Source organism: Lepisosteus oculatus, chromosome 12 (genome assembly GCF_040954835.1).
Source record: "Lepisosteus oculatus isolate fLepOcu1 chromosome 12, fLepOcu1.hap2, whole genome shotgun sequence".
Taxonomy (NCBI): domain Eukaryota; kingdom Metazoa; phylum Chordata; class Actinopteri; order Semionotiformes; family Lepisosteidae; genus Lepisosteus; species Lepisosteus oculatus.
The window spans coordinates 38,186,741-38,213,936 of NC_090707.1; the positions used below are offsets into that span (position 1 = coordinate 38,186,741).

At 54.8% G+C, this 27,196-nt stretch overlaps 3 protein-coding genes across 6 annotated transcripts; 2 read left to right on the forward strand and 1 right to left on the reverse strand.

Annotated features, from left to right (window-relative positions):
* The first annotated feature begins 1,108 nt into the window (after positions 1-1,108).
* Positions 1,109-6,046, forward strand: polr3h (polymerase (RNA) III (DNA directed) polypeptide H). 4 transcript variants are annotated; one of them, XM_069196692.1, is made up of 8 exons: positions 1,109-1,244; positions 1,522-1,604; positions 2,141-2,341; positions 2,861-2,957; positions 3,428-3,514; positions 3,925-3,988; positions 4,275-4,497; positions 5,535-6,046. In XM_069196692.1, exons 3-8 carry the CDS (start codon positions 2,231-2,233, stop codon positions 5,586-5,588), a joined length of 636 nt encoding a protein of 211 aa, XP_069052793.1. In that variant the 5' UTR covers positions 1,109-1,244; positions 1,522-1,604; positions 2,141-2,230; the 3' UTR covers positions 5,589-6,046. The 4 variants fall into 4 exon arrangements, with proteins under 4 accessions (XP_069052793.1, XP_069052792.1, XP_069052795.1 ...); XM_069196691.1 differs by having other exon boundaries at positions 1,109-1,604; XM_069196694.1 differs by having other exon boundaries at positions 1,109-1,604; positions 4,282-4,497.
* Positions 6,047-6,971: 925 nt separating this feature from the next.
* On the forward strand, positions 6,972-12,685 carry LOC102697244 (cold shock domain-containing protein C2). The gene is made up of 4 exons (XM_069196350.1): positions 6,972-7,309; positions 9,835-10,094; positions 10,613-10,735; positions 11,293-12,685. Exons 2-4 carry the CDS (start codon positions 9,916-9,918, stop codon positions 11,453-11,455), a joined length of 465 nt encoding a protein of 154 aa, XP_069052451.1. The 5' UTR covers positions 6,972-7,309; positions 9,835-9,915; the 3' UTR covers positions 11,456-12,685.
* Positions 12,686-13,236: 551 nt separating this feature from the next.
* On the reverse strand, positions 13,237-24,140 carry LOC102695678 (phosphomannomutase 1). Its single transcript, XM_069196349.1, has 8 exons — positions 23,728-24,140; positions 21,096-21,213; positions 20,081-20,157; positions 19,514-19,605; positions 19,071-19,170; positions 18,437-18,512; positions 15,198-15,313; positions 13,237-14,531 (listed from the first exon to the last, which is right to left on the reverse strand). The coding sequence occupies exons 1-8, from the start codon at positions 23,809-23,811 to the stop codon at positions 14,343-14,345; spliced, it is 852 nt and encodes a 283-aa protein (XP_069052450.1). The 5' UTR covers positions 23,812-24,140; the 3' UTR covers positions 13,237-14,342.
* Positions 24,141-27,196: the final 3,056 nt, after the last annotated feature.

Here is a 27,196-nt window from a genome sequence, read left to right on the forward strand (position 1 = left end):
TGAATCCACCCATCATCGGCAAGCTGCCTATTCCTGGTTAGATTCCCAGATACCTGGAGATCAAACGATACAGGCTACACACTGGATTGGGGGGGGGGGGTGTCAGGCACAACTCAAAAGTTTTTGCTATATCCAGTGCCTCTAGGAAGTCCACTTGCCCTTTCCAAAGTTACATATTTTGTGGCCTAACAGTCTGAAATCAAGACGCCTTAAAGATGAATTTACTTGACCTCTTGTTCACGTTGTAAGAACACTGCTGTTACACCAAGTGAACAATAGATTCTAAAACACTTTGAAATGGAGTCGGTAAGTGTTTACAGTCCTTGGTGACGGCAGACTGCAAATGAGCTCTGGTGTAACCAATAACCTTCCAAATCGCATAAGCTCATTGGCCTTCTCCTATGTTCATCTGGAGTGATTCTGTTTTCAGAATAAAATCAGCTATTCCTGCAGGTTTCCTCTTACTGACGGTGTCCTGGGATTATCCTGTTTTGAGCAGTAGTCAGGACACCAGGATTAACACCCCTACTTTTACCAAAGAGATTTTTCACAGCATCTCTGTACAGACTGTCAGACCAGTGTCCAGTTCAAAGCCCAGTGGGCCACGTCAGTGAATGACACCCAGCTGGTGGTACTGGCCTGGATTGCTTCGTTTCATCATCATGATCTCATGGTGTGTTCTGCCGAAACAGTAATGCGCGTGATGTTCTCTGACAACGGACTACAGTTATTTATGTACTGTACGTCTCCTGGTCTAGGAGGCGCAGTAGATAAATGGACAGGAGCCCCTGTCGGCTCCCATGCGATCCTGTGGGGTCAGAGAACAGTTAGACGTGCTTCAGGTTCAGGAGGCTGTGTGGACAGCGCAGCCAGCGAGTGGCTCCTATAAAAGCTAACATCAATCATTCCCCCCGTATATACACACATACGGTAAACAAGAGCGGTACACCATGCATTACTGCAAAGTCTTTCACAAAGCCCTACGCAGAACATGACCCACTAACAGCAGAGAAGATCAGCAGTTCCAGTTATTTATCACGTCCTACCAATCACCTCTTGCCGTAAAGTGTAGCAAGCGCGTCGTAAAGACGACTGCGTGTGACGACAGGCCGGGTTGTGTACCGACAGAAACTGGCGTGTGTGCAGTAGCTCAGTGTTGGTTAAACGGAAAATGTGATTATACCGCACTTGTAGGATTCGGCGTTATATTGTGTAATCCGAGACAACTCTGTAACAGCGAGCAGGTAAAAATGAGTTTTAACCTTCATTGCTTTTTCCTGAAACAAGTGCGGTAGTGATTTTTTTCACTCAGTTTATCATCGTTAGCGTTTTGTCATTACTAGTGTAAACGTTCCTGTTCGGACGTTGGTTTTGAGCTACCAGGAAGGATATAAAAGGTTAGTTAAGTATCGAATCACGTTGTAGAATAAATTCGACTTTCTGACTGCGGACAACGAAGGTAACCGAAGCGAAGCCCCACGTTTTCTCGTCTGGTAATCAGGAGGTTATTGATCTCTTAAGAGGCTTCTTAACACGTTTGGACACCACCTTCGGACAAGACTCAAGAGCTACTGTTCCTCAACCTGTCCAGCCTGTGCAACAGGGTAAGAACTGGAAGAACTGTGATCTCTTTTGTCACTGAACTCTTTCAAGTATAGTACATACTGTCAGGACATTATCTGTATACCACATGCATATACAGTATATGCCATTTAGAATATTTGTGTTCTGCAACACAGTGAATGGTTAATGTGAGTAAAAAGCTTTTAGATTTCGGACTGTGCCTCAGCGTTACCTTTAACGCCTGTGTGTCCCGTCAGATGTCTTGCTGAACTAACGCTCGGACCAGTTGCACATCGTTTTGTTTCACTTTTGTGTTTTCGGTCTGTAACTGGAGATTTTAAGGTTTGTTATTAAGTCGGCGGCTTGTGCAGGACTTGACCAGCAACCTCTTGCATGACCGCTGAGCGAGCTGAGCTAGCCCAGGGCTCGGCCGGTCGCCGTGTGATGTTTTGAAGAGTGCTGAGCCCTGGTACAGCGGGGGGGGGCACAGTCTGGCACATTTACACGCGTGTCGAAAAGCGCTGCAGCCCGCGTGAGCTGGGGCGTGTGTGATGAGATGTCCTGCGTGCCGTGGCAGGAGGGCAGGGGCCCGGGGCTGTCGGCGGCTGGTCTGCGCCCGTCCTGCGCAGGAGCTCTCCCCCGTATCGGACCGTGCGCTGGAGCCGGGATGTTCGTGGTGGTGGAGATGGTGGACACCGTGAGGATCCCGCCCTGGCAGTTCCAGCGGCAGCTGAACGACGCCATCGCGGAGGAGCTGAACAAGAAGCTGGCCAACAAGGTGGGAGCGAGACGGAGCGAGGACGTGCCTCCTCTCCTGACACACAGAGACGAAGATACCGACCCTCTCAGAGCCTGCACTGACAGAGAGAATACGGACATCTTCATTTACTCACTGTTCTTAATAAAGTGGCCACACCCCCTCACCCTCTCTGCTGACACACCACAGTGCATTACCAGTGCATGACCCTGAAGGAGAGGCAGTGATGCAGATCCACTCACTGCCCACGTACTGTAGTGTGCTGCCACTACACTGAGCCTAAGAGAGAAAGAGTGCAAACATTTTCATTTCCTAGCTGTTCCTAATAAAATGGCCGCACCCCTGCACCCTCACAGTTGACATAACACAGTACATTACTAATGCACTAAGCCTGGAGGAGAGGCGATCATACAGACGTGCTCGCTGCCCACGTGCTGCAGTACACTGGCGCTGGACTGAGCCTGAGACAGAGTGTGATCATCTTCGTTTGCTAACTGTTCCTAATAAAGTGGCCACACCCCCTCACCTTCTCTGATGCAGGTGGTGTACAACGTTGGCCTGTGTGTCTGTCTGTACGACATCACCAAGCTGGAGGACTCCTACATCTTCCCAGGTGATGGGGCGTCCCACACTAAAGGTGAGAAAACTCTCCTGATCTGCAGTAGGACCTTCGAGGGCAGAAGCTGCCTCATGATCAATAATACTTGGCAATCTGTCTCTTAGTCTCTCGTCGGAGCCTGTGCTGATATTTCAATCCCTTCCCAGCTCAGTCCAGACATAAATGTTGTTTTAATATTTGAAATGCAACCTTTATCTCCAGGACCAGGGACTCTGTTCCTCAGGGCTGCTGGGCTTGTGTTTGTAAGACATTGTAGCAGGGAAAGACTGTGATGAGCTTGTAGGAGCAGAAGCAGAAGTCTCTGCCGGAGGGTGATTTCAGTGTTTTCTGGGACCTGATCCATGCTGGGATGTCAACAGTGTGGGGGGAAGTCGGGGGGAAGGTATTTACTGTTACACTGATGAAAAGGTCTGGTTTGGTCAGCTGTGGGCTGTGGTGCTTGTTCTGTTCCTGCTGGCTGGCTGACTGTCTGTCTGTCCCGCTGTCAGTCCATTTCAGGTACGTGGTCTTCAAGCCGTTCCTGGACGAGATCTTGATCGGGAAGATAAAGTACTGTAGCCAGGAGGGTGTGCACGGTGAGGGAGGTGCCTGTCTGTCTCTCTGCCTGCCTGTCTGTCTGATTGTCTGTCCTTCTGACTCTGTCTCTTGTCTGTCAGCCAAGACTTAGCTGCCTGTCTGTATCACCTCTCTGTCAGTCTACATCCCTGCAAATTCAGGTGGGTAGCTGCGTCAGCATGCGTAGGCTGCAAAGGAACAAGTAATAGGTTTATTCCATGCTGAAAAAAAGAAGAAAGAGAACACGAATCCCTGTAAATTGTCAGTTTAAAACAAGCCGAATAAATGCAGAAATGCATCAAATGCAGAAAAGTGTGTCTATGGAAAGCCCTCTGTGTCAGTGCGATGTGTCTGTGTCAGTGCGGTGTGTGGTCACTGCGGTGTGGTTATCATGTGTTTTAACCCCCTGCTGTCTCTCCCTGTGTTTCAGTCACTCTGGGGTTCTTTGATGACATCGTTATCCCCCCAGAGTCCCTGCAGCAGCCGGCAAAATTGTATCCTGCTAGCACTCGTGTCTTACTGAGAGAGTGGACAGTGTGGGGTGGTGAGGTGTGGGAGAGAGAGTGGACAGTGTGGGGTTGTGAATCTGACCGCACTCAATGACAGGGGAGAGGGACATGTGTGTTCTGTCCCTTTGGGCCTATAGTGTGCATTGCACTGTGTTTTTGTGCGTGTGTGTGTGTGTTGCGGTGTGCAGGGCTGTGAGAGTGTGTGTGTGCTTGTGTGTGTGTGCAGGGCTGGGCGTACTCCTGTCCAGCCTGTGTTCCTTGACCTGTCCAGCGACGAGGCCGAGCAGGTGTGGGTGTGGGAGTACGAGACGGACGAGGGCGCCCACGACCTCTACATGGACCAGGGGGAGGACGTCCGCTTCCGGGTCGTGGACGAGGTCTTCGTGGACACGTCCCCCAGCGGCCCCGTCACCGCGCCGACCGAAGCCCCCGGCGCCGCCACCACCGCCGCGGACGAGGGCGGCCAGAAGAAGGAGGCGCCCTACACCCTGATCGTGAGTGTGGGCGGGGCCGGGGGGCCGGGGGGCCGGACACACTGACGCTCGGACACACACCGGGGGAGCCAGTCAGCCCCTCAGGCTCGTCCCAGCGCTCACGGCTGACTGAGCTGAGGATCGCCCAGCGCCTCCCTGGAAGACGACGACTGGGCAGCTTGTTCCCCACTCCCACTACCCTTTGTGTAAAGAGGCGCCTCCTGTCCTGACCGCAGGGTCTCAAAATCCATCCACAAGATATTGGCTTCAACAGCAAGGCTGGCCAGCTCCAGTCAGTTACTGTACATTATTGATGCTGTATACACAAGCAGTGCGTATCTGTATACCCCAGGTGTGCAGTGTGTGTGTGTGTGTCTGTATACCCCGGGTGTGCAGTGAGTGTGTGTATATGGTCTGTATACCCCAGGTGTGCAGTGTGTGTGTGTGTATATGGTCTGTATACTCCAGGTGTGCAGTGTGTGTGTATATGGTCTGTATACCCCAGGTGTGCAGCGAGTGTGTGTATATGGTCTGTATACCCCAGGTGTGCAGCGAGTGTGTGTATATGGTCTGTATACCCCAGGTGTGCAGCGAGTGTGTGTATATGGTCTGTATACCCCAGGTGTGCAGCGAGTGTGTGTATATGGTCTGTATACCCCAGGTGTGCAACGAGTGTGTGTATATGGTCTGTATACCCCAGGTGTGCAGCGAGTGTGTGTATATGGTCTGTATACCCCAGGTGTGCAGTGTGTGTGTATATGGTCTGTATACCTCAGGTGTGCAGTGTGTGTGTGTATATGGTCTGTATACCCCAGGTGTGCAGCGAGTGTGTGTATATGGTCTGTATACCCCAGGTGTGCAGTGTGTGTGTATATGGTCTGTATACCCCAGGTGTGCAGTGTGTGTGTATATGGTCTGTATACCCGGGGTGTGCTGTGTGTGTGTGTATATGGTCTGTATACCCGGGGTGTGCTGTGAGTGTGTGGGATGCACTCTATCCCTCTATCCTTGTATGTCAGGGTTGTTTTTCTTTATTTCCTGTCCTCTCCGTGTTCCAGGGGTCGATCAGCGAGCCGGGCCTGGGTCTGCTGTCCTGGTGGAGCAACAACTAGAGTCACAGACGTGCAGGGTGGAGGGGTGGAGACTCAGAGACTATACCCCTGGCAGAGCTCACACCCGATCAGTCTGTGTGTGTGTGTTTTACCTGGCTGTCTCTGTAATGACCAGAGTGCCTTGGGCGGCACTGAGCAGTCGTGAGACCGCAGCGCAGGTATGCAGCAAGTACAGCCGGACAGGAAGAGCTCAGCCTGGCGGAGCTGAGGGACTCTGATTAAACTCTGGACTGAGCTGCTGCGACTGCGTGGGACACTGCCGCCCCCTGGTGGTGAGAAGAGTCAACAGCAAGCAGCTCGGCTCGTCTGTAAATGGCGCTGTTGCTGTAATCGACAAGAATGTCTAGTTTAGAAATCCCTTAAAAGAGCTCTTCAGCGGCAGAGCTTCAGATCTCTGCAGCCTGTGATGAACTGTTGCTTTGGGTGCTGAAACAATAAACGAGCTGGAGAGCAATGAAGAGGGATGTATTTTTTGTCGCAGCTCCCAGTTTCGGTCGAGGAGCACCCCGTTTGTTTCTTCTGGGTCACCAACAGGGTCCCCCGAATGAGGGTGGGGTTTATTAGAATTGCATGAGCGTGTTCAGCTCTTGAAAGAAATCAGAACGCAAGAACAGCTGGGAGGTCATTCGCCCCATCAGGCCTGTTCGATAGGCGACAGGCGAGCCCAGGATCTTATCTGTTTGTCAGTAAAAGCTGGGACACGTGGAAACTATAAGGAACTGTACTAAGAACAAGAAGGCAGTTTACACAAAGGGTGGTGGGAGTGTGGAACAAGCTACTCTGCGGTGTTAATGAAGCCTATACCCCGATTCTTTCAAGAAAAAGCTGGTTGAGATCCCTGGACCAATTAACTACTAACAGCCAGAGGGGTCAGATGGTCTCCCCTTGTCTGTAACAAGCACCCTCAATCGGGGGTCTCCAGCCCTGGTCCTGGGGAGCCCACGTCCAGCTGGTCTAGTAGGATGTCAACAACTGCAACAGCTGTGTGAAGTTGATGGATGAAGCCAGCTGTGCAGTTAGCAGATCGCTGGCACACGAGACTGAGGGCGACTCCGATGCTCCCCCAGATCTCTGAACGGATCAGTGTGACCGATCACGGCCAGCCCCGAGAAACATGGTGACCTCTGAACCCTGAGGGACTGGGGCGCCCCAGGGCTTTGGGTGGGGGGGTAGGGTGGTGAGTAATCTTGGGGTGACACTTGACGTCCTCATCCCGGGTCTCCCTCACTGCGCCTGACACCCCACTCTCGTCAGGAACTGATAAATGAGGGTGTCGTGCAAGCGCCAGGCTGAGCGCGGACGGGGGTACGGCTGTCACGCTGTGGGGGTGTCAGCGAGCCGTGGGGGGGTTAGGGTGACGCCCACCCCGGCTCTCCTGTCAGAATCCCAGGAGGCGGTTCCGGTTCCGGTCCGCAGTCGGTTGCCGGAGCGTTGCGAGCAGCGGTGGGCGGCGCCGGGAGGCTCGGCTGCCGGCGGACCGTCTTGCCTTGTAAATAAACCGCCCCCGCTGCGTTCATTGACGGCGCTCCGTGTCTCCTCTCTCTCTCACACACACACTCACACTCACGGCTCGCAGACGCGCTCACACCCACTCGGCTGCCCATCGCCTTCTCGGAACCGGAACCGGTGCGGGCTTTTGGAATCGGCGTGTGGACGACCGTGAAGCGGGCCGAGCACCCCGGCACCCCTGAGCGGAGAACAGCGGGCTCGGTTTATTCACGGTAAGAGCTGCAACCACTGAGCGTCGCGGTAATTATCGCCCGCCGCTGCGATCGTGTTTATACACCGGTCCTTCTCCCGGCGACTGCAATTTCACAAGCGGTCCGAGGAGACGGGTCGGTTGTGGTTTTTTTTGTTTGTTTGTTTTTTTTAATTCTGCGTGCGAGATTTTCGGTGTGCTCCCTTCCCTCTGGTCTGGAGCTCGGCGGCGTTATTGACCGACAGTCGCCCTGATTCCGGCGGAATGTTCTGGAACCAGGATGTTTCACGGTCTGGGCGGATGGTGCTGGTCTGGAGGGGCCCGTCGAGCTCACTCGTGTTTGTGACCGGAGCTGCCGTGGGGCTGTCGTGTTGCACCGGCGCGGGGCCGTTTGCCCCACCGGGACCCCGCTGTCGCTACTGCCCCCAGACAGCTGCAGAGCGCGGCTCCCCTGCCCTGCCCGGGCTGACCCGCAGGGCCGCCGAGGAGCACCGTGTCCTGCCCACGCAGGGGGAAGCTCTCGCGTTTACAGACCCGAGTGGGGGAAAGGGCTGAGACAATGGGCGAGCAGCCTGACCGCTGGGCACTTGGTCTCTTCTCGACGTGGGGGAAAAAAAAAAACAGTCTCATTTTCTCCGGACAGTGGGGACGCCCTTTGACCTCTGGTCAAGTGACGGCGGCTTAACTGACCGTCATTCCTCGGATATAGCTGACCCCTCGGACAGCGCCAGAGACTGGCATCGCTGTCCCGATTGGAGAGCTCAGATGCTCTGACCAGACGACCTCTATCGGAATGGGCTCTGGTCGTCATTCATCACGGTGCACGAAGGTTTCCGGCCGAGTGACCTCACGGCTCGGCCGGCCGCTCCGTGTATTGTGACGTCAGAGACTCGAGCCCCGTGCCCGCTCCTGTGACGTCAGTGCTGGTTGACGGGGCCGGTGTCCGGACATTTTCCACATTTCCCCCCTGGGGATCGGTCACCTCTGCCGAGAGGTACAGCAAATATGAAGCAGGTGTGTTGCTGTTTTTTTTTTCCCCAGGCGGCAGGTGTTCTGTTTCCAGAATCATTACCAGCAAAAGCCTGTGAATCCGCTGTCTTTATCCCACTGGGCTGTCTGCTCAGGGTCTCTGCTGTCGACACCGGACAGCCCCTCCAGTGTGTGTGTGTGTGTGTGTGTGTGTGGGGGGGGGCTGTGTAAAACTGCAGCCAGCTCAGAGCGGCCACAGACCCAAGGGACTCTCTCAGCCCCTCGATCATGCTCGGTGTCTCGGAGAGAGCCGGTCCCCCTCCCCACCCTCTCTGTTCCTCTCGATCGCACTTTCGATTTCACTTCCCCGTGGGATCACGAGACGGGGCACGGCAGGCGGCTGACAGCACCCCCGCGGTTCTGGCAGACCCGTGGGCCAGTTTGTAAATAAACGGAGCCCGGGATCTCGTCCGGCTCTTTCGGCCTCAACCCCGTGGCCGGGGCTGCTTGTTCCCCACCCCCACCACCCTCTGTGTAAAGACCTGCCTCCTGTTCTCGGTTTTGAATGCACTTCCCTGAACCCTTGAGGGGGTCATCTTCGCCCCCCCCACCGTGTGTGTGCGTGTGCTCGGATTCCTGACCAGGAAGCACACAGACAGTCGGGGGGAACGGATCTTCAGACGGGAGGAGGACGGGAGTGGGTGAAAGGAGCAGCTCTCTGCAAGCAGGACAGGAGCTACAAGCTCGGGGGGCAGCCCTCGGTGTCTGTCTCGGCCCCGGGTGCTGAGGGGCAGGCAGGTGTGGGTTAATTAATCGTCCTTATTATATATCGTCTTGCGGCAGATGGGTTTCGTGGGCTGGTGTGATCCAGGTAATTAGGAACTAACCTGCTGTGGTTTTCGGGCCGCAAGAGGAGATCAGACAGTGAAAAGCGTGAGAGGTCGCCATCGTCTCCTCGCGCCTGTTGCTGTTGGCGCTCCGAAGCGTGCTGAGGAAGACCAGCCAGTGTGAATAAGAGCTGCTCAGAATTCGTATATATATATATCAGACACACACATAACGCCCCACCACAACAAAGCAGAACAAGCAGATCAGTCCGCTTCAGTCATCAGATTTCATCTTCCAGCGAGTTCCCGCAAACCCTGTCTTGAACTGACACATTAGCCAGGCCTGCTATTGCTTTCTGTAGTACACCAGAGGCACGTGTGCGGCAGTCACGCCCCCTTGCAAGAACATTGGCGATAGACCTGCTTTCCCTGTAGCGAGGGGACACTGAGGAAAAGGCCTGGTCAGCCACTAGTTTACAGCCGCCAAGAATCATGGGACATGCCACTTGCCAGGCCAGCGTCCAGGAGGGGTCACTCCTCTTGAGTGTCCTGCGCTACAGGGAGGGTGGGAGCATCACCCCTGTCCTTGCAAGAGGCACGACACTTGGCGCGCGCTCATCCGGTGTGTTACTGAAAGCAGCAGCAGACCCGGCTAAGGTGGAAGGTGATCCCCCGTTCTCGGTTTTGCATCCTGTGACGGGTGTTCGGGGTTTTGTCGGCGGTGCTTGACCTCTCTGTCTGGACGCTGCAGGGCGCGGTCACCAGGGGGCAGTGCAGAGCAGCAGCAGCAGCAGCAGCAGCGGCCGCAGACAGACCGAGCCGCGGGCAGAGGATGGCGGACCCTGGCCTGCCGTCGCCCCCGGCCGCCCCGCTGCGCTCCCCACGCACCCCCCTCTCCCTGTCCTTCCCCTTCCTGCGGGAGGGCAGCCGCGTGTGGGAGAGGGGGCCGCCCCACCCCCCCGGGGAGCTGCCCAGCCCCCTGCCCACCAAGCGCACCCGCACCTACTCCGCGTGAGTACTGCGCCCCGATACCCCCACAGCTCCGGCACTCACCGGAGAGGAGAGGAGGAGGAGACTGGGAGAGGAGAGAGGGATGGGAGAGGAGAGAGGGATGGGAGAGGAGAGAGAGGGATGGGAGAGGGGAGGAGAGAGAGGGATGGGATGGGAGAGAGGAGGAGAGAGAGGGATGGGAGAGGGGAGGAGAGAGGAATGGGAGAAGAGAGAGGGGTGGGAGATGGGGGGGAGAGAGGAATGGGAGAACAGAGAGGGATGGGATAGGAGAAAGGGATGGGAGAGGAGAAAGGAATGGGAGAGGAGAGAGAGGGATGGAGAAAGGAGTTAGATGGGAGGAGAGAGGGATAGGAAGAGGAGAGAGAGGGATTAGAGAGGGAAAGAGGAGAGGCAGCACCAAGAGGGAGAGCTGTCATGCTTGCCTGTGTCAGACTGTGTCTATGTCAGGCATTGTGCAGCTGTACTGCAGTGCTGTGTGTTGAGTGGCTGATCCCTGTCTGATTGATCGCCCCCTGCAGGACGGTCAGGGCCACGGCGGGGCCCGTCTACAAAGGCGTCTGCAAGAACTTCTCCAGGTCGCAGGGTCACGGCTACATCCGCCCCTCGGATGGCGCCGAGGACATCTTCGTGCACATCTCTGAGTGAGTGACCGCGAGAACCGAGGAACTGGGGCAAGTCTGTCCCCGGTCTCTAGTCCCATCAGCCCCCGTGACTCCCAGCGGAGGGAGAGCTGGAGCTTCAGCAGACAGGGGGGCTGATGGAGAGGATAGGTGTGTGAGCTGGTGGGCGGGGAGCGTACTGGTGCACTCTGGATGCTGCTGCATCGTCCAGGTAGGACAGTTGGTGCTGCAGGAGAGTCCCTTTTGCCTGTAGAGCTCTCTGAGTGTCCAGAAGAGCACTGTATAAGTGTAGAAATGATTGTGTGTGTGATGCGATGCTGAGAGAGCCATTTCACCTGAGCGCTACAGCAGGGTGTTAAAAGATTAGAGCCCCCCCTAGTGGGAACTGACAGTACTGCAGCGACTGGCACGGTGAACAGCGCCCTCTTGTGGCGGGGTCTTGTTTGGCGCAGCTCTATGGACACAGAACAGGGCCTGCCTGCCAGCGAGGGAGGCTGGAGGTCTCAGCCCAAGCCGGGCTTTAGTCTCTGGGTCCGTGTCCTGTCCCGGCTGACGTGTACTCCTGTTCCCCCCCCCAGCATCGAGGGGGAGTACGTGCCCATCGAGGGGGACGAGGTGACCTACAAGGTGTGTCCCATCCCGCCCAAGAACCAGAAGATCCAGGCGGTGGAGGTGGCCATCACACACCTGGCCCCGGGGACGAAGCACGAGACCTGGTCGGGCCAGATCATCAGCTCCTAGGCGCCGGTCGGGCCAGCGGGGAGGGACAGGGGTTCGGGAGGAGGGTAAGCAGCATGAGGAAGAGTGGGAGGGAGGGGAAGCCGCAGGGAGGAAGGCTGGAGGACGAGGAAGAGGAGGGTTTGGGAAGGAGATGGGAGCGGGGGGTTGGGGGGGCGACACTGCGATGTGGGGGGGCTGTCCCCTCCGGGTCTCTCTACGGAAGATCCAGGAGGCGCTGATCAATTAGTCCAATTAAGCCGATAACGAGCTGGTTGAGGACGCGAGCTGAGCAGGAGGGGAGACTGCTGACACACACGCCCAGTCCAAGATCAGGAAGGGACACTCCCGATCGCAGAGCGAGGGGAGGGAGAGAGGAAGAGTGAGGAAGTAACACATATCTTTACTGTGAAACAAAAAGCAGCAATTTTTAACAATTTTTGTAAAACTGTTTCGTTTTCAGTCGCTGGAATGTCTTAATTTTTTTTCCTTTGGTACGTTGGCATTCAGAGTTGTCGCTGTCTTTATTGTACGCAGTCCTTTAATGGCTGTCGTCCTCTGGGAGGTGTAGTCCGGAATCGCACCACTCCCCTCCACAACTGGGGGGAACTACTGCCAATTTGACTACAGCTCCCATGATGCAGTGCTGAAACCAGTGTAGAATTTTAAGAACTACATCCCCTACAGTGCACTGCAGGGTGCACTGCTGAGAACCATACAGGGCTCTGCAGGGCTTAGCCTTATGGGAATTGTAGTCCACTTTCAGTACGTTAGCAAATCTCTTCCTTGTTTTGAAATTGAGTGGTTCTGTTAATGTAAATAACTGGTGTTAAACAGGGTACAAACCCCTTATTGAAAGTCCTTTTTTGTTTCTTTAGCAAGATTGTAGAAAAAAATGTTTTTAAGTTACAAAAATAAAATTGTATGGGGATTGTTTGACATTGACGTTCAGCCATGAACCTGCCAAGATGTGATCTCTGTATGCAGTTTTCCTCTCCTCTAACACATTTGTGTCTTGTTTTATTTCCCTGGCCTTTCGCTCATGTTTGGAGTTGAAGAGGTGTGTCATGTTTTGAAATTCTTGATCGGGATTATTGTTGTTGTTGTTGTTGTCGTCTTTGGTTTTTTAAAAACATTTCTTAAAGCACTTTTTCTTGTAAAACCACTGTGACTGGCTTTATGTCATGATTCTGATATTACAGAAAATGATGCTGCACAGTTTTGTGTCAATTCAGTAAAAGGCTTCAGCTGCCACATCGGTTGTCATGCGATTTTTGTTTTGGGTTCATATCCGATACCTTTTTATTTGTACCTTCTCTGCCCATCTATCATGTCTGCTGTCCCTCTGTTGTATATGCCTCCGTACAGCAGGGAGAACTACTGCAGGTGCATGGTCTTCCCAGCGGGCAGGTCTGATAGCGGAAGAGTTTCAGTGTTCAATAAGGACACAATAATAACCCATCTGCCAAGTGCTTCAAAACGCTGTTCAACACAACAGATCATCGAATTAGTAGGAGCATGAAGAAGCTCACTCACAACGCGATCTTTTTATCAGGTCTGGTTTGAAGTAGCGTGGAAGCATATCTCGGGGATTATTCCTCGCTTCTGCAATGAAACGAACACTAAGAGCTGTCGAGAAGGCTTACTGGTTCCGTGTGTCTCTGATCCCAGAGGACATTTTGGCAGCCCTGATCCCCGTCTTTGTACGGTTCAGACGGACAGGGCGACTGCCTGTCCTTCCCAGACCTGTCCGAGGCAACACAAGACTCCCGCCCGCACTAGTCCGCACAGAAAAGTCGTTAAGAAACAGCTAAGCCATTTATTACAGACAAGGACAATAACATCTTCCACTTCACTGAGGTTTTAACAGTTAATACATCTTAGACACCTAATCTTTCGCAATACAAACATCTTCACAGTACTCATGACAGGGTTAGGGAGTGGGTGAGACAATCGTGCAAAACACATTTCAGTAGGCGGGGTTTGTCAAGTTCATTTAACATCGTCGGTGTCTTACTGTTCCCCTCTGGAGCTAGCTCAACAATTAAAGTGTCGAATAAGCCGATTACCGCGGACTTCGGCCCGTGCACAATCAACGGGGAGGATATGGTAACGGAGTGTCTGAAATGAGCGATATGCCGAGGGGGGAAAGGCGGAGGAGGAGGCCGATGGTGGTGATGGTGGTCATGTTGAGTCGAGCCTTCATGGCCAGGGCCTGTGGAAGAATCTCCCACTCGTACGCTCTTCTGCGGCGACAGAGAGGCGAAACCATCCTTCAGCCCGCGTCGCGGGGTCCGTGAACCGACGCGCGCACGTTGGAGAAACGGTGTGGCATGTTCTCCGCCGGTCGACGCCGCGAAACTGTGCTGGCGTGGACAACATAAGCCAGTCCCCCTCTCTCCCTCCCACTCCTCAACAGGGTTATCATTCACCTCACTGCTATTCCAGACACTCCAGTGCAAAACGCTGCCACCCAGGACATCCCACAAGACGGAGGACACCGTGACATACAGGACATCCCAAGAGACCTTACAAGGGGACACTGTGATACATAAGACATCCCATGAGACCTTACACTCTGACACACAAGACACAGGACGCACCACGAGGTGGGACGTCAGGAAGATCTGGGCACTGAAACTCAGGCCCTCAGTCATGGTCTCCGCTGGACAGATAAAATTAAAATAATTCATCATAAAATCCACCTCGTCTTTTCGCAAAAAAAAAATGGACAAGACCTGTGGTTTCCCCCGCATCGACTGGTAAAATGTAGACGGTCCCTTGTGGTCCCAGTTTTCCCAGAGTAAGTTCTACATTTTAGTTTCTGACAGGTAAAGCTCCAGTGCTCCCTTTGCTGCCCCAGGGTGTATTAATATTATGTTAATTATTAATACCGGTAGCTGTCCGTGTTTTACGTTTCCCCGTGGGGGTGGTAAAATCGCCACGCTCCCTCGCGGCCCCCGACGCCGGTCCCAGCCGGGGGGGCGGCGGGGGGGGTGCTGAAGAACAGCTCCCTGCAGAGCCGCGCCGTGTCCGTGGGGGAGTACACGGTGAAGCCGATGGTCCGCGGGTCGTTGAAAATCTCATAATCGTTGCCCCCCTGCGGAAGAGAAGAGGCGGGTTTCAGACAGGGGGACAGCTGGCACAGTGCCAGCTCGAACCCCGAACCACCCGGCTCCTTCTGCTACAGTCACAGACTACACAACACTCACGAGTAACTGATGCAAAGATCTTTTATCCCCTCTTCCTACTATATACCTCTCCTTCCCTCTCTCTCCCTGCCATATCCCTCTCCTTCCCTCTCTCTCCCTGCTATATCCCTCTCCTTCCCTCTCTCTTCCTACTATATCCCTCTCCTTCCCTCTCTCTTCCCTCTCTCCCTGCTATATCCCTCTCCTTCCCTCTCCTTCCCTCTCTCCCTGCTATATCCCTCTCCTTCCCTCTCTCTTCCTGCTATATCCCTCTCCTTCCCTCTCTCTCCCTGCTATATCCCCACTCTCTCCCTGCTATATCCCTCTCCTTCCCTCTCTCTCCCTGCTATATCCCTCTCCTTCCCTCTCTCTCCCTTTCTATATCCCTCTCCTTCCCTCTCTCGCCCTGCTATATCCCTCTCCTTCCCAGTCTCTTCCTGCTATATCCCTCTCCTTTCCAACCCCCCTCCCTCTCCCTCCCACACCCCTCACTTTTCCTGTCCTCTAATTCTCCTTCCTCCCTCTCCCTCCCTCTATCCCTCTCTTCCCCGTCCCCCCTCTCCCTCCCGCTGTACCGGCGAGGTCTCGTTGCCGAAGAAGTAGATGGCCTCCAGCCCCTCCCGCTCCAGCACGTCCAGACACAGCCTCTTGTCCCAGCCCTCGGGGAACACGTCGAAGCTGATCAGCCCACCTGCAGCGGGAGCACACCGCGCGCGTTACCACCAGCCGCCCGCAGGGGGCAGCGGCGAGCTCCGTCCAGAAGCTGGTCCCCGGCGCGTCTGCGGACCGGCCCGGTCTCGGCCACTGTACGCGCACACGGACCCCTCGAAACCGAGCGCCAGAAAATCCCCGAACCGCTTCATGACGACGGGCTGCGAAAGCGCGGCCTGACGTCGTTTCTTCCTTCTGGGGACGGGGGTGCTGGAGATCTGTTGGCGCACGGCAGCACAAGGCCTCTTTTGTTTCGTACAGCCTTGGGACAGATTTGCCAGACAGGAAGTGCAATGCAGGCAGGTTACAGTTTCGAATGAGTTCTTTCAGGCTGATATTTCAAGATCTCCCAGCCTCGGGTAGGAGCACGGCACCGGCCCACGCCATCAGCTCTTATGATTTGTCGTGATGACCCCTACTGTAATAGTTTAACCCTCTCCTGGTGCCCCCAGTGCCAGGTGGATCCTGCACACTGGTGGTGGTGGAGGGGATCCCCATTACCTGTAAAGCACTTTGAATGGAGTGTCCAGAAAAGCGCTATATAAGTATAAGCAATTATTATTATTATTATCATCATCTTTCTTACTTAAGGGACACAAAGGGTTAAAGACATCTCAAGACACACCAGCGCTGTATCCAATCAGAACGGCCGTGGTCACACACCCCCTGCCCTCCCCCCACAGGACACGAGTGCAAAAACAAAGCAGCTCCCAGGCTGCAGTGCGCTACGTGACAGAGCAGCCTGTCAGCTGAGGAACAGTCTGCACCCTGACGCACACACACACTGCGTCACATTGACACACACTGCCTCACAGACACACACACTGCGTCACATTGACACACACTGCCTCACATTGACACACACTGCCTCACATTGACACACACTGCCTCACATTGACACACACACTGCCTCACATTGACACACACTGCCTCACATTGACACACACACTGCGTCACATTGACACACACACTGCGTCACACACACACACACTGCCTCACATTGACACACACACTGCGTCACATTGACACACACACTGCGTCACACACACACACACTGCCTCACACACACACACTGCGGCACATTGACACACACACTGCCTCACATTGACACACACTGCCTCTTTACACACTGCCTCGTGTAAACACACACTGTGTCACGTAAACACACACTTCAGTGTCTGAACTATTGATGTGGCCACATGATCAATATCACCAGTCACTCAAGCCCTTTGTTGTGCTGGAGTTAATCTTCTCTGGGTTATCTAAACTCCTGGTATAATCATTGACTGAGAAAAACAGCTTAAGACCTGCCTTTATCTCTTCCCTTTACTGAATGTCATTGTTGAGATTTATTGTAGGCTGCAAGGGAACATGGGAAGAGGCAGGAGAGCATTGCAGTGCAAGTGTGGAGTTAATGGCACTAAAGCCCTGTGCAACCATCAAACACTTCCCCCACTGCCCCAGTCTCATACACTAAGGCCTTGTGTGACCCTCAAACACTTCCCCCACTGCCCCAGTCTCATACACTAAGGCCTTGTGTGACCCTCAAACACTTCCCCCACTGCCCCAGTCTCATACACTAAGGCCTTGTGTGACCCTCAAACACTTCCCCCACTGCCCCAGTCTCATACACTAAGGCCTTGTGTGACCCTCAAACACTTCCCCCACTGCCCCAGTCTCATACACTAAGGCCTTGTGCAACCATCAAACACTTCCCCCACTGCCCCAGTCTCATGCACTGAAGCCTTGTGCGACCATCAAACACTTCCCCCACTGCCCCAGTCTCATACACTAAGGCCTTGTGTGACCCTCAAACACTTCCCCCACTGCCACAGTCTCATACACTAAGGCCTTGTGTGACCCTCAAACACTTCCCCCACTGCCACAGTCTCATACACTGAAGCCTTGTGCAACCATCAAACACTTCCCCCACTGCCCCAGTCTCATACACTAAGGCCTTGTGTGACCCTCAAACACTTCCCCCACTGCCCCAGTCTCATACACTAAGGCCTTGTGTGACCCTCAAACACTTCCCCCACTGCCACAGTCTCATACACTGAAGCCTTGTGCAACCATCAAACACTTCCCCCACTGCCCCAGTCTCATACACTAAGGCCTTGTGTGACCCTCAAACACTTCCCCCACTGCCCCAGTCTCATACACTAAGGCCTTGTGTGACCCTCAAACACTTCCCCCACTGCCACAGTCTCATACACTGAAGCCTTGTGCAACCATCAAACACTTCCCCCACTGCCACAGTCTCATGCACTGAAGCCTTGTGCGACCATCAAACACTTCCCCCACTGCCCCAGTCTCATACACTAAGGCCTTGTGTGACCCTCAAACACTCCCCCCCCTGCCCCAGTCTCACGCACAAAAGCACAGTGCAACCCTCAAATACTTCCCCTGCTGCCCCAGTCTCACGCACTAAGCCCTGTGTGACCCTCAGACATTTCCCCTGCTATTCCAGTTCCTTGGGACTGCTTGAAAATTCCAGAGAAGGAATCAGTTAGTCAGTGAGTGATGGAGCTAAAACAAGATAGTCATGAGATGATTCAGTTATTCAGCTCCTCGCTCACTTTTGAGTAGATTTTCTGTATATGTTAATGATTGAGGTCAGTCATTAACGAGGAAGGAGAACTGGTGAGTAGGTTTTGTCGGTGATAAAGCCAGTTGTTGAGACAGTCAGCCATCAGGTTAGTTATTCAGAAAGTCCAGCGCTGTCAGCTCATTAACCTTGAGACTGGGGGGGTGGGGCCAGGAGGAGATATCAGTCTGCGGGATCAGCTTGTAGTTTAATGGAGCCTGGGGGCTCCCCCCCTGCTGGTCCCCCCCCCAGGGAGAAAATAGCACCCTGAGGCCCCCGAGGCTGGACCGAGGAGAGAGAGTCGCTAAGCAAACACTCACAGAGAAAACTGCCTGCCCCAGCACAGATCGCTAACGCGTTTTATGGCTCGTTAGCTAACGAGCTGCGATATTTTGCTCTTTCTCTTGCAAAACCCAGAAAGCTGAAAGTGGAGCGAAGAGCGAGGTTGAGGGGGGGGGGTCGGTGGTGATTTTCCACGCGACCGGCTGTCGCTCGGCGGTTTCCTCGGTGACTCACCCCTGGTGAAACGCAGCCCCTTCCCAGCAAACTCCTTCTGCAGGGTGGCCACAAACTTCTCCCTGATCTTCTCTCTCTGTGGGGGGGGGGGGAGACAAAGAGCAGATCGGTCACCAGCAGGGAAGGCTGCAGCAAATGACCTCTGACCTCTGACCCTGACCTCCCTACTGTTCTCATCCGCGCTCAGTTTCACCCTGATCCGATATGAATACACACTGACTTACACGGCCTTCCCACGGCTGGAAACAACCCGTCCAGTATGGACTTGTTCAAGTTTAACGCATGCTCTTGTGTATAGCGCCCTGCAGAAGTATTCAACCCCTTCCTGTGATGCCCCCTTCCATTAAATTATAAAATAACCCTTTTTTAAGGGTTAAAACTTAAGATTTTATTCAAAACCCGAAGGGCCGAAAGCTGTTGAAACCTATACTCAGGTTTCACGCAGGAAAAGAAAAGATTCTCCACAATTCTTTACACTAAGAGAGGTGGGAGTGTGGAGCAGGATGCCCAGCCATGATGCTGAAGCCAATACTCTGGCTTCTCTCAAGACACAGCTGGCTGGGATCCGGGGATTCATTGGGTACTGACTCTCCAAGGGACCTCCTCTGATGTGTAACCACCCTCGCGCTCTCACCTTGTCGATCTCCGAGAACTCGATCCGCTCCTCCGGGGTGCAGCTCCGGCCGATGGGAGAGATGTTGATCGTTCCGTTGCGGAATTCTATGAAGGTTCCCCTGAGAGGAGGAGGAGGAGGAAGAGGACAGAATACTTAATTTAAATCCACCACAGTGCAGAATTAAGTGCAGCTTCATCACCCCACCCTGCTTCGAGTGCACCACTGAGCAGGGAGCCATATGGTCACCTCATACTTTGTACCACAGTGTTACATGTAGGCTGAGAGAGAGAAGCAGATGGACTGGCTGACTGGACACTGCACACACAGGGAGAGGGTCACAGGAGTTAATACAGGCTGTCTGGACAGGTACTACAGCCGGCTGCCACCTGCAGGATTTTTGGAAGTGGGGGCCTGATGGCACACCAAGTTTCTAGGACGTACAGAGAGATCTCCAGCCTCACCTCTTCTTGGGCAGCTTGAGCAGCCCCATGTAGCGCAAGCAGAAGTTAATGAGGTCCTGCAGGAGCTCTTCCCCCAGCTGGTTCTGAATGGCCTGGGACAGGAAACAAGGAAGCGCTGAGAACATGGAGAAAAGAACTACAACTCCCATGAACCCCGAAACGCACGACCACAGGAACAGGAAGCACCCAGGAAATGAAACAAAAACTCTGTAATGCTGCAGTACTCCGAAACCAAACAGAAGGCAGATGTTTTAAGGTATGAAACATCATACATTGATGAAATACTCAACCTTAGGAGAAATGACTCCTCCCCTCGCCCAGCGGACAGACAACAATAAACGAAAAACCATTCCACCAGACAGAAAAAAACAACTTCAGATAAAAAGATACAAAAACAAAAAAAGAAAACTGAAAATTGACCTTTAAACTAAATGAACGAAATGATAAAACCCCAGATCCCATTGGCTGCCGAGGGGTGGCAGCTCTTTGAAATACAGACCAAGCCAATCAATGGCAGATATGGCAGGTGACCTCCACCCCACTCTTCCCATCAGCCCAGGCCCACACCTGCTTGGAGATGAGCTTCCCATCCTTGTACTGGACCGTGCCGTTCTCCGCAAACACGTAGTCGAACTTGTGGATGACTGAAAGAGAGCAGAGGGCAAGAGGTCAGGGGGCACAGTGATCGGAGGACAACCTCCAACAACAGCTCTTTGCTCAAGGAAGGAACTCCCCAGCTAACGAGACGGTCGCTCCCCTCTGCTCCAGAGAAAAGGGCCCTTTCCTCTGTCCCTGTGCAGGACAGACAGAACCCCAGTTTGCTGTCCTGGTGCCCTACCACCCCACTATGCTCTTGATTTGGCCGTATCTTCCTGCTGTGTCTTCCTTATTCCAGACAGCTCGTGCACAACGCATTTCCCCTCCTTAAAATCCCAGCAAGCAAATCCGATGGACAATGTCAGCGCAGCGATCTGCCTCTAACCACGGCTTACTGGCCGTCTGAGTCATCTCCCTCTAATCTCCCAGCAGTGTCCCAGTGTCTCTGCCACTGCCTGTGGATCTGCTGCAAGTATTCATAATCCCCAAGGACACTGACAAAGTCATCCCACTGGGCTGGGCACAAACCACAGGACGCTAGTGGATACTACAGGAAACTAAGAACAGGGGGCACGTCTGTATGGAATGGGTCATGGGCTCATCCTGGACTGAGACCCTGGCAGTAGGGGCTCATCCTGGACTGGGACCCTGGCTGTGATCTCCAGGCTGTAGGGGCTCATCCTGGACTGGGACCCTGGCTGTGATCTCCAGGCTGTAGGGGCTCATCCTGTACTGGGACCCTGGCTGTGATCTCCAGGCTGTAGGGGCTCATCCTGTACTGGGACCCTGGCTGTGATCTCTGGGCTGTAGGGGCTCATCCTGGACTGGGACCCTGGCTGTGATCTCCAGGCTGTAGGGGCTCATCCTGGACTGGGACCCTGGCTGTGATCTCTGGGCTGTAGGGGCTCATTCTGCATGTGGGTTTGCAGGAAGAGGGGACACTGCCCATGACGAGACCCCCTCCCCGAAAGAGGTGCTGCCGTACCCTCGTCTCCCTCCCCGAGCTGCTCGGCGATTTTGGAGTAGTCGGATCCGCCCACCACTCCTATCTTCACCCTCTGCCGCAGCTCCTGGAAGAAGGCGTCGAGCTCCGGGTCGATCTTCTGCACGGGGAGAGGAGAAGAGTTTGAGGAGTGCGGGTTCGAATCCCCGGAGCTGGGGACTTGACCCGGACAGCTCCAGAGAAGTCGGACCTTCACTTTGCTCCTGTTGGCATCAGCTGCCAGCTGGAAGGACAGTGTCGTCATGATGTGCCAAACTGGAGCGTTTCTTAATGGCCAGCGAGCAGGGAGAACAGGGTGGTGTGACAGGGCTCTCTCCCCTATTTTTATTGTAGGCACTAACAACACTCTGGGCTGTCTCTGGGCGGTGTGATGGCAGCCGGGTGAGTCAGGACAGTCTGACAGCATGCCGAGACTGTAAACAGTGGGGTCAGAGGTCATCTCACACGAGGGGAGGGGCGTGGCATTGGCAATCCCATTGTCTCGGACACGCCCCCAACAGACTGACTGATAAACAATCACACGCGGCCAGAGCCCCGCCAGGATTGACTCATCAAGGCCAGAGTGACCTTTAACCCCCTGACCCCAGACGCCTGTGATGTCTGAAGGGCTGGAGACGAGGTGGCTCCAGGACGAAGTAGGGGGGTTCTGGGGGGGTGCAGGACGGTTCGGATGTGAGGATGTCCGCACAGGCTGAAACGCTCACCGATCCCTCGACTGACCGGCTTACTAACGGCCCGGCCCTGGGAACACTAATCCAGCAGCTGACCAGATTCCCGGCAGCTAGATCGCCAAGAGGCGAGGTCGCGCCGGAGGGCGCATGTCCGACTCGCTCGGCACTGCGTGTGGAAAGACCCGGCAGAGCCGCCTGCGGCGCCGAGAGGAAAGACGTCATTGCAGGAGAACTTCTTATCATCGTTTCCCAACCCCGGTAACACGAAAGTTCTCCGAGCCACCGAACCCCCGTGAATTCACCAGACCAGAAACCTTGCGCAACCTGCGTCTGCACGCCTGCTGTGTGTAGTTACTGGTGTTGACCGAGAGACTAAACGGGCTCGTTTAAAATTCCCTGGCAAAGGCGACGCAGTCTGGTGCTGTAACTATCGTAACAACAGAAACCAAGACTTGCTAACATGTTTAGCTTGTTTACTCCATTGTACTTTTTGGACAATCAGTCTGTATAAACCTATGCACATTTTGCACATATTTTATTGTTTTTACAGTGACTATGATCAGCACATTTTGCACACACCTGTGTATTTATTTTGTTTGTCTTTTGTTTTATAACTATTCTGATGTCTGTTTTGCTTGTCTTGGGCTGGACTGCTGTAACACATCAATTTCCCTACGGGATTAATAAAGTATTATCTATCTATCATGTTCGCCTGTCTAATCGGCTTCGATAGTACGATAATCCCCGCTTTCTTCACTAACAGGCTGACCCGGGTAATCAATAACTACCCTAGACCCGACCTTCCCGTGGACTGACCACGGCGAGGGCTTTTTGCGTGACAGAGTGATACCGCTGCCTCTGTCCAGTAACTTATCCCAGGTGAGATAAAACTTAGATCACATTAGGCAAGATAGGAAAAAAACAAGCTTATTCCAGACTCATGATCAACGACACCGTTTCAACATTTGTAGTTTTAAGCAACTCAGTCCCGGAGATCAGACCTGACTGACAAAAGAGAACAGATTCTACACCACGGCGACAGAACAGAATCGAACTTTTACTTGAAGATCCCCAGCCTGTTTGGCAAATGCAACTACTTTTAACTGCCAGGTCCCCGGGGTCGGGGGACTGGCGAGCTATTTTGGACGGGTCTCGTCCCGTCCCGTCCTGTCCTGTTGTCCCGGGGGCACAGGGGCGCGTGCCAGCCCGGGGTCGCGCCGCCTCGAGCATCTGGCGCTCGGGACGCCGTGTTCCGCGAGACTGGGCCGACATTCCGCTCGTGACAGGGACGGATTAAAACGCCATCAGAAGCATCAACCTCGAGTGACCCCAGGGTTTACTGACAGGGCAGAACCCCCCCTTCCTTGAGACGCGCCACCTCGAGTTCAAGGGGGTCGTGTCGTGTCTGAACACAGATACACAGCACCCACATCACAAACACGGAAAAGAATCAACGACAAGAAAGTAAATAAAATGCAAACTATTTCACTGCCACGAAAGACACGAAGACCATAACTGCTTCGATTACGAGAACGTTCCGTTTTTAAGTACAGAATTAGTCTGTCTCCAAACACACGACTGAAGCTGTGCGATCTTCAGTCAGGGGGTTATGAGTTATCACCGCCCGTCACATTAGTTACACTGTGATGTTATTGCAGGACTGCCGTCGCTAGTATAACAGAGAGGTCACAGATGCAATAACAGCAACAACATTCTTGGAGATCAAGCCATGCATTGCGGTGCTGGTGGCGACCGTGCCGACTCTGACACGGACGGACACGGACACGCACGACAGAGCCCACCGCCGCAGTGCGGGCGGGTTGTAAATATTGTTACCGAGCAGCGAGCGCACGCTGTCGGCGGAGACAGCCGCCGCCGGGCCACCGGCCGATACCGCGTTATCATCCCGACTGGGCAAGACCGGCAGGAGCAGAACCACCTACTTCTCTGGCCGCTGTCAGTGTCCCGTCCACGTCGAACAAGCACAGAACCTTCCTGCCCGGGGGGAGACGGCTGTCTTCTTCCATCCTGATTCCTTAAATAGGAGAGTTAAAATGCACTCATAACGACAACAACAACAACAAAAAAAAAAACTTTTTAAAAAAGAAATACCACGGCAGGCTGTAGTTATGTCCCTTGAAATGAAAGAAAACAACGCGACAGCAGCTGCTCCCTTGCGGGACGTTTAAGAAATGACAGGGCGGTGGCGTGTGAGCTGACAAACACACCCACACCTATTTTTGTTCTGAATCCAACGAGCCCCGTTAACGAGGCTCCTGCACCCCGCCAGCAGCCCGCGAGGTGAATGCGGCCGCCGGGGGCTCTTTCGGCCCGAGCTCGTCAGGACTGGCGGCTCGAGGGGGCGGCCGGCTCCGCCAATGGGAGGCAGGGAGGCGGGGTCACGTGGGGAGGGGGGCCGGGCAGCTCGGAACACGCGGGGAGACACACGTAGCCGCCGCAGAGCCAGAACAGGGAGTGATGACCTTTCACCCAGAGACTGCGAGGCGCTGGGGGGGCAGTCAGACCTCTTGCGCGCTGGTGGCTCTCTCGTCTTCCATGCCCGAGCCGGGAAACGCCTCGGCTCCGGCTCGGTTTCCCCCCACGCTGCCTGTCCTGGCTTGCGGGCACGCCGCTGCCCAGACCTTCCCCTCGACGGCAGCAGCGAAGTGTTGTTATGTCGCGCACAGCGGCCGCTCGGGTCCCCGACGCTGTGGCGCTGCTGTTTGGGGTGACTGCGTTAGGCCACTCGGATGCAAGACATGCGCGACGCAGAGCAGACCGTGTGCGAAACCTGTCCGCCCCCGTCCCCGGTGCTCCGCGGTGTGTGACAGGTGCCTGGGCCCCCAGAGCTCTGGAATTGATCCCTCAGGGTATCGGGGAGCCCCCCTCCCCGAGCGCTTTTAAACCCGGACCCCGGACCCACTTCTGCAGAAGGGCTTTCCTATCATCGCTCTGCTCTCCTGCTGTGTTCCAGTCCCGAATTGTAACTGTGTTTTCAGAGAGCCTTTGAGAAGCCACTTTTAAAGACGCCATATAAAATAAAGTCTGTTACCCAACAGCTCCGTCACCCAGCAGCCCCCAGCCGGCAGCCCCACTGGAGCCCAGCAGGGTGAGCCTGGCCAGGACCTGGAGGGGAGACTCCTGGAATCAACTGAGGCTGCTGCTGGGAGAGGTGTGAGTGGGGCCAGCAGGGGGCGCTCACCCTGCGGTCTGTGTGGGTCCTGATGCCCCAGTATAGTGACGGGGACACTACACTGTAAAAAGGCGCCGTCCTTCTGATGAGACATAAAACCGAGGTCCTGACTCTCTGTCGTCATTAAAAATCCCAGGGCATTTCTCGACACGAGTTGGGGTGTAACCACAGTGTCCCGGCCAATGTACCAACTTGGCCTTTACCAGTCATGTCCTCCTAATAACCCCCCTCTCTGAACTGGCTTTATCACTCTGCTCTCCTCCCCACTGTGTGGGGAGCGGACTGGAGCATCATCCAGGTGGGGTACACACTGGTGGGGGTGGAGGGGATCCCCATGACCTGTACAGCTCTGTGAGTGGGGTGTCCAGATAAGCTTCGTCGACGACAACAACCACTGTAACATCTAAGACCTAGGTGATTAATAATAATTACACTTAATAATGGTAACAGTATCGGCACGCAGGCTCTCAAAGTTTCGATGGGTTTCGATGCCGTCACAGTAATTCAATGCAAGTGGTGTCTGTTGGTACTATTTAGTTATTGTAAGTTGTTACGTGTATTTCAAGGTTTCTCCACTAGGGGCCACTTTAGCCTTAAGAACAGAGTCCCATCCGAGGACTAGAGTAAACCTGAGCACTTACCGTCGATAACGCGATCAGCCCTGGACCCTGGAGGGGTCAGTGTGTCTGCAGCAGGGCTGTGCAGTCCTGGTCCTGGAGGGGTCAGTCAGTGTGTCTGCAGCAGGGCTGTCCAGTCCTGGTCCTGGAGAACTGGTCAGTGTGTCTGCAGCAGGGCTGTCCAGTCCTGGTCCTGGAGGGTCAGCCAGTGTGTCTGCAGCAGGGCTGTCCAGTCCTGGTCCTGGAGAACTGGTCAGTGTGTCTGCAGCAGGGCTGTCCAGTCCTGGTCCTGGAGAACTGGTCAGTGTGTCTGCAGCAGGGCTGTCCAGTCCCGGTCCTGGAGGCCCAGTCAGTGTGTCTGCAGCAAGGCTGACCAGTCCTGGTCCTGGAGAACTGGTCAGTGTGTCTGCAGCAGGGCTGTCCAGTCCTGGTCCTGGAGAACTGGTCAGTGAGTCTGCAGCAGGGCTGTCCAGTCCCGGTCCTGGAGGCCCAGTCAGTGTGTCTGCAGCAAGGCTGACCAGTCCTGGTCCTGGAGAACTGGTCAGTATGTCTGCACAAATGTGGCCAGGACACTGGGGTAACACCCCTACTCTTTTCTAGAAACACCCTGGGATGTTTAATGACCACAGAGAGTCAGGACCTCGGTTTTACATCTGAGGACAGCGCCTTTTTTTACAGTGTAGTGTCCCCGTCGCTATACTGGGACATCAGGACCCACACAGACCGCAGGGTGAGCGCCCCCTGCTGGCCCCACTCACACCTCTCCCAGCAGCAGCCTCAGTTGAACCCAGGAGTCTCCCCTCCGGGTCCTGGCCAGGCTCACCCTGCTGGGCTGCAGGGTGACAGAGCTGGATGGGTCAGCTCTGCCCTCGGAAACCCCGCCGGCCCCCATCGTCCTTCACACACCCGCAGGTGTCAGGAGGTCATCACGCCGGGCCAGAGCGTCTGGTCTGCGCTGCTCAGTATAGAGATAACCGAGAGCGATGCTTGTCCCTCCCTGAGCGAGGGGGCTCCTTCACCATGGCGACCGCCTGACTGCGCCGTCGCTTCCTGCCACCGGGCCTGGCGGTTATTTCCAGCTCAGCGGTAAAGGCTTTATGGCCCGGAGATGGAACCAGCAGGCACCACCTGGCCGGCCATAAACGCTCCTCGCCCGCTCGTGTTTGCCTGCTCCCGCTGGCGGGGAGAGAGCCGCGGAGCAGAGCTCCCGGGCGGTCAGCGCTCTGGGGGGGGGCTCGCTGTGCAGCCCGCTCGCCCGGGGTCACAGATCCGGACTCGAGTGGCCAATCGGGACTGGAGAGTCACGTCTCCCTCTTTTCGGCAGCGCCTGGGCGTCGGCCTTTTAAAACTCTGGCCCGGAGGGGAGAGCGCCCCCTACTGGTCCACCCGTGGTGCTTACAGCACCCACCAGGTTTTCCCCTGGGAGGGGGGGGGTCTCCCCTCGCGACGAGCCCCCCCCGCTGAGCCTCTGAGGCCCAGTCAGGCCAGGCCGCACCACGCGCATGGGCTGAGGGAGAAGAGCAGACAGCTCTGCTCCTGATCTCCTGATCTCCTGATCTCCGGTCACTCCGCGCCGCTGGCTGTCCTGCTGTCCTGTAAGCG

Coding starts and splice junctions, on each gene's coding strand:
- LOC102697244 (XM_069196350.1), top strand. CDS start 9,916: ATGGCGGACCCTGGCCTGCCGTCGCCCCCGGCCGCCCCGCTGCGCTCC. Junction 10,095..10,612: donor CGCACCCGCACCTACTCCGC/GTGAGTACTGCG, acceptor CGCCCCCTGCAG/GACGGTCAGGGCCACGGCGG. Junction 10,736..11,292: donor ATCTTCGTGCACATCTCTGA/GTGAGTGACCGC, acceptor TCCCCCCCCCAG/CATCGAGGGGGAGTACGTGC.
- LOC102695678 (XM_069196349.1), bottom strand. CDS start 23,811: ATGGAAGAAGACAGCCGTCTCCCCCCGGGCAGGAAGGTTCTGTGCTTG. Junction 21,214..23,727: donor CACTGACAGCGGCCAGAGAA/GTAGGTGGTTCT, acceptor CTCCCCGTGCAG/AAGATCGACCCGGAGCTCGA. Junction 15,314..18,436: donor GGGGCTGCGTTTCACCAGGG/GTGAGTCACCGA, acceptor CTCCCGCTGCAG/GTGGGCTGATCAGCTTCGAC.
- polr3h (XM_069196691.1), top strand. CDS start 2,231: ATGTTCGTGGTGGTGGAGATGGTGGACACCGTGAGGATCCCGCCCTGG. Junction 2,958..3,427: donor TGGGGCGTCCCACACTAAAG/GTGAGAAAACTC, acceptor TCCCGCTGTCAG/TCCATTTCAGGTACGTGGTC. Junction 4,498..5,534: donor AGGCGCCCTACACCCTGATC/GTGAGTGTGGGC, acceptor TCCGTGTTCCAG/GGGTCGATCAGCGAGCCGGG.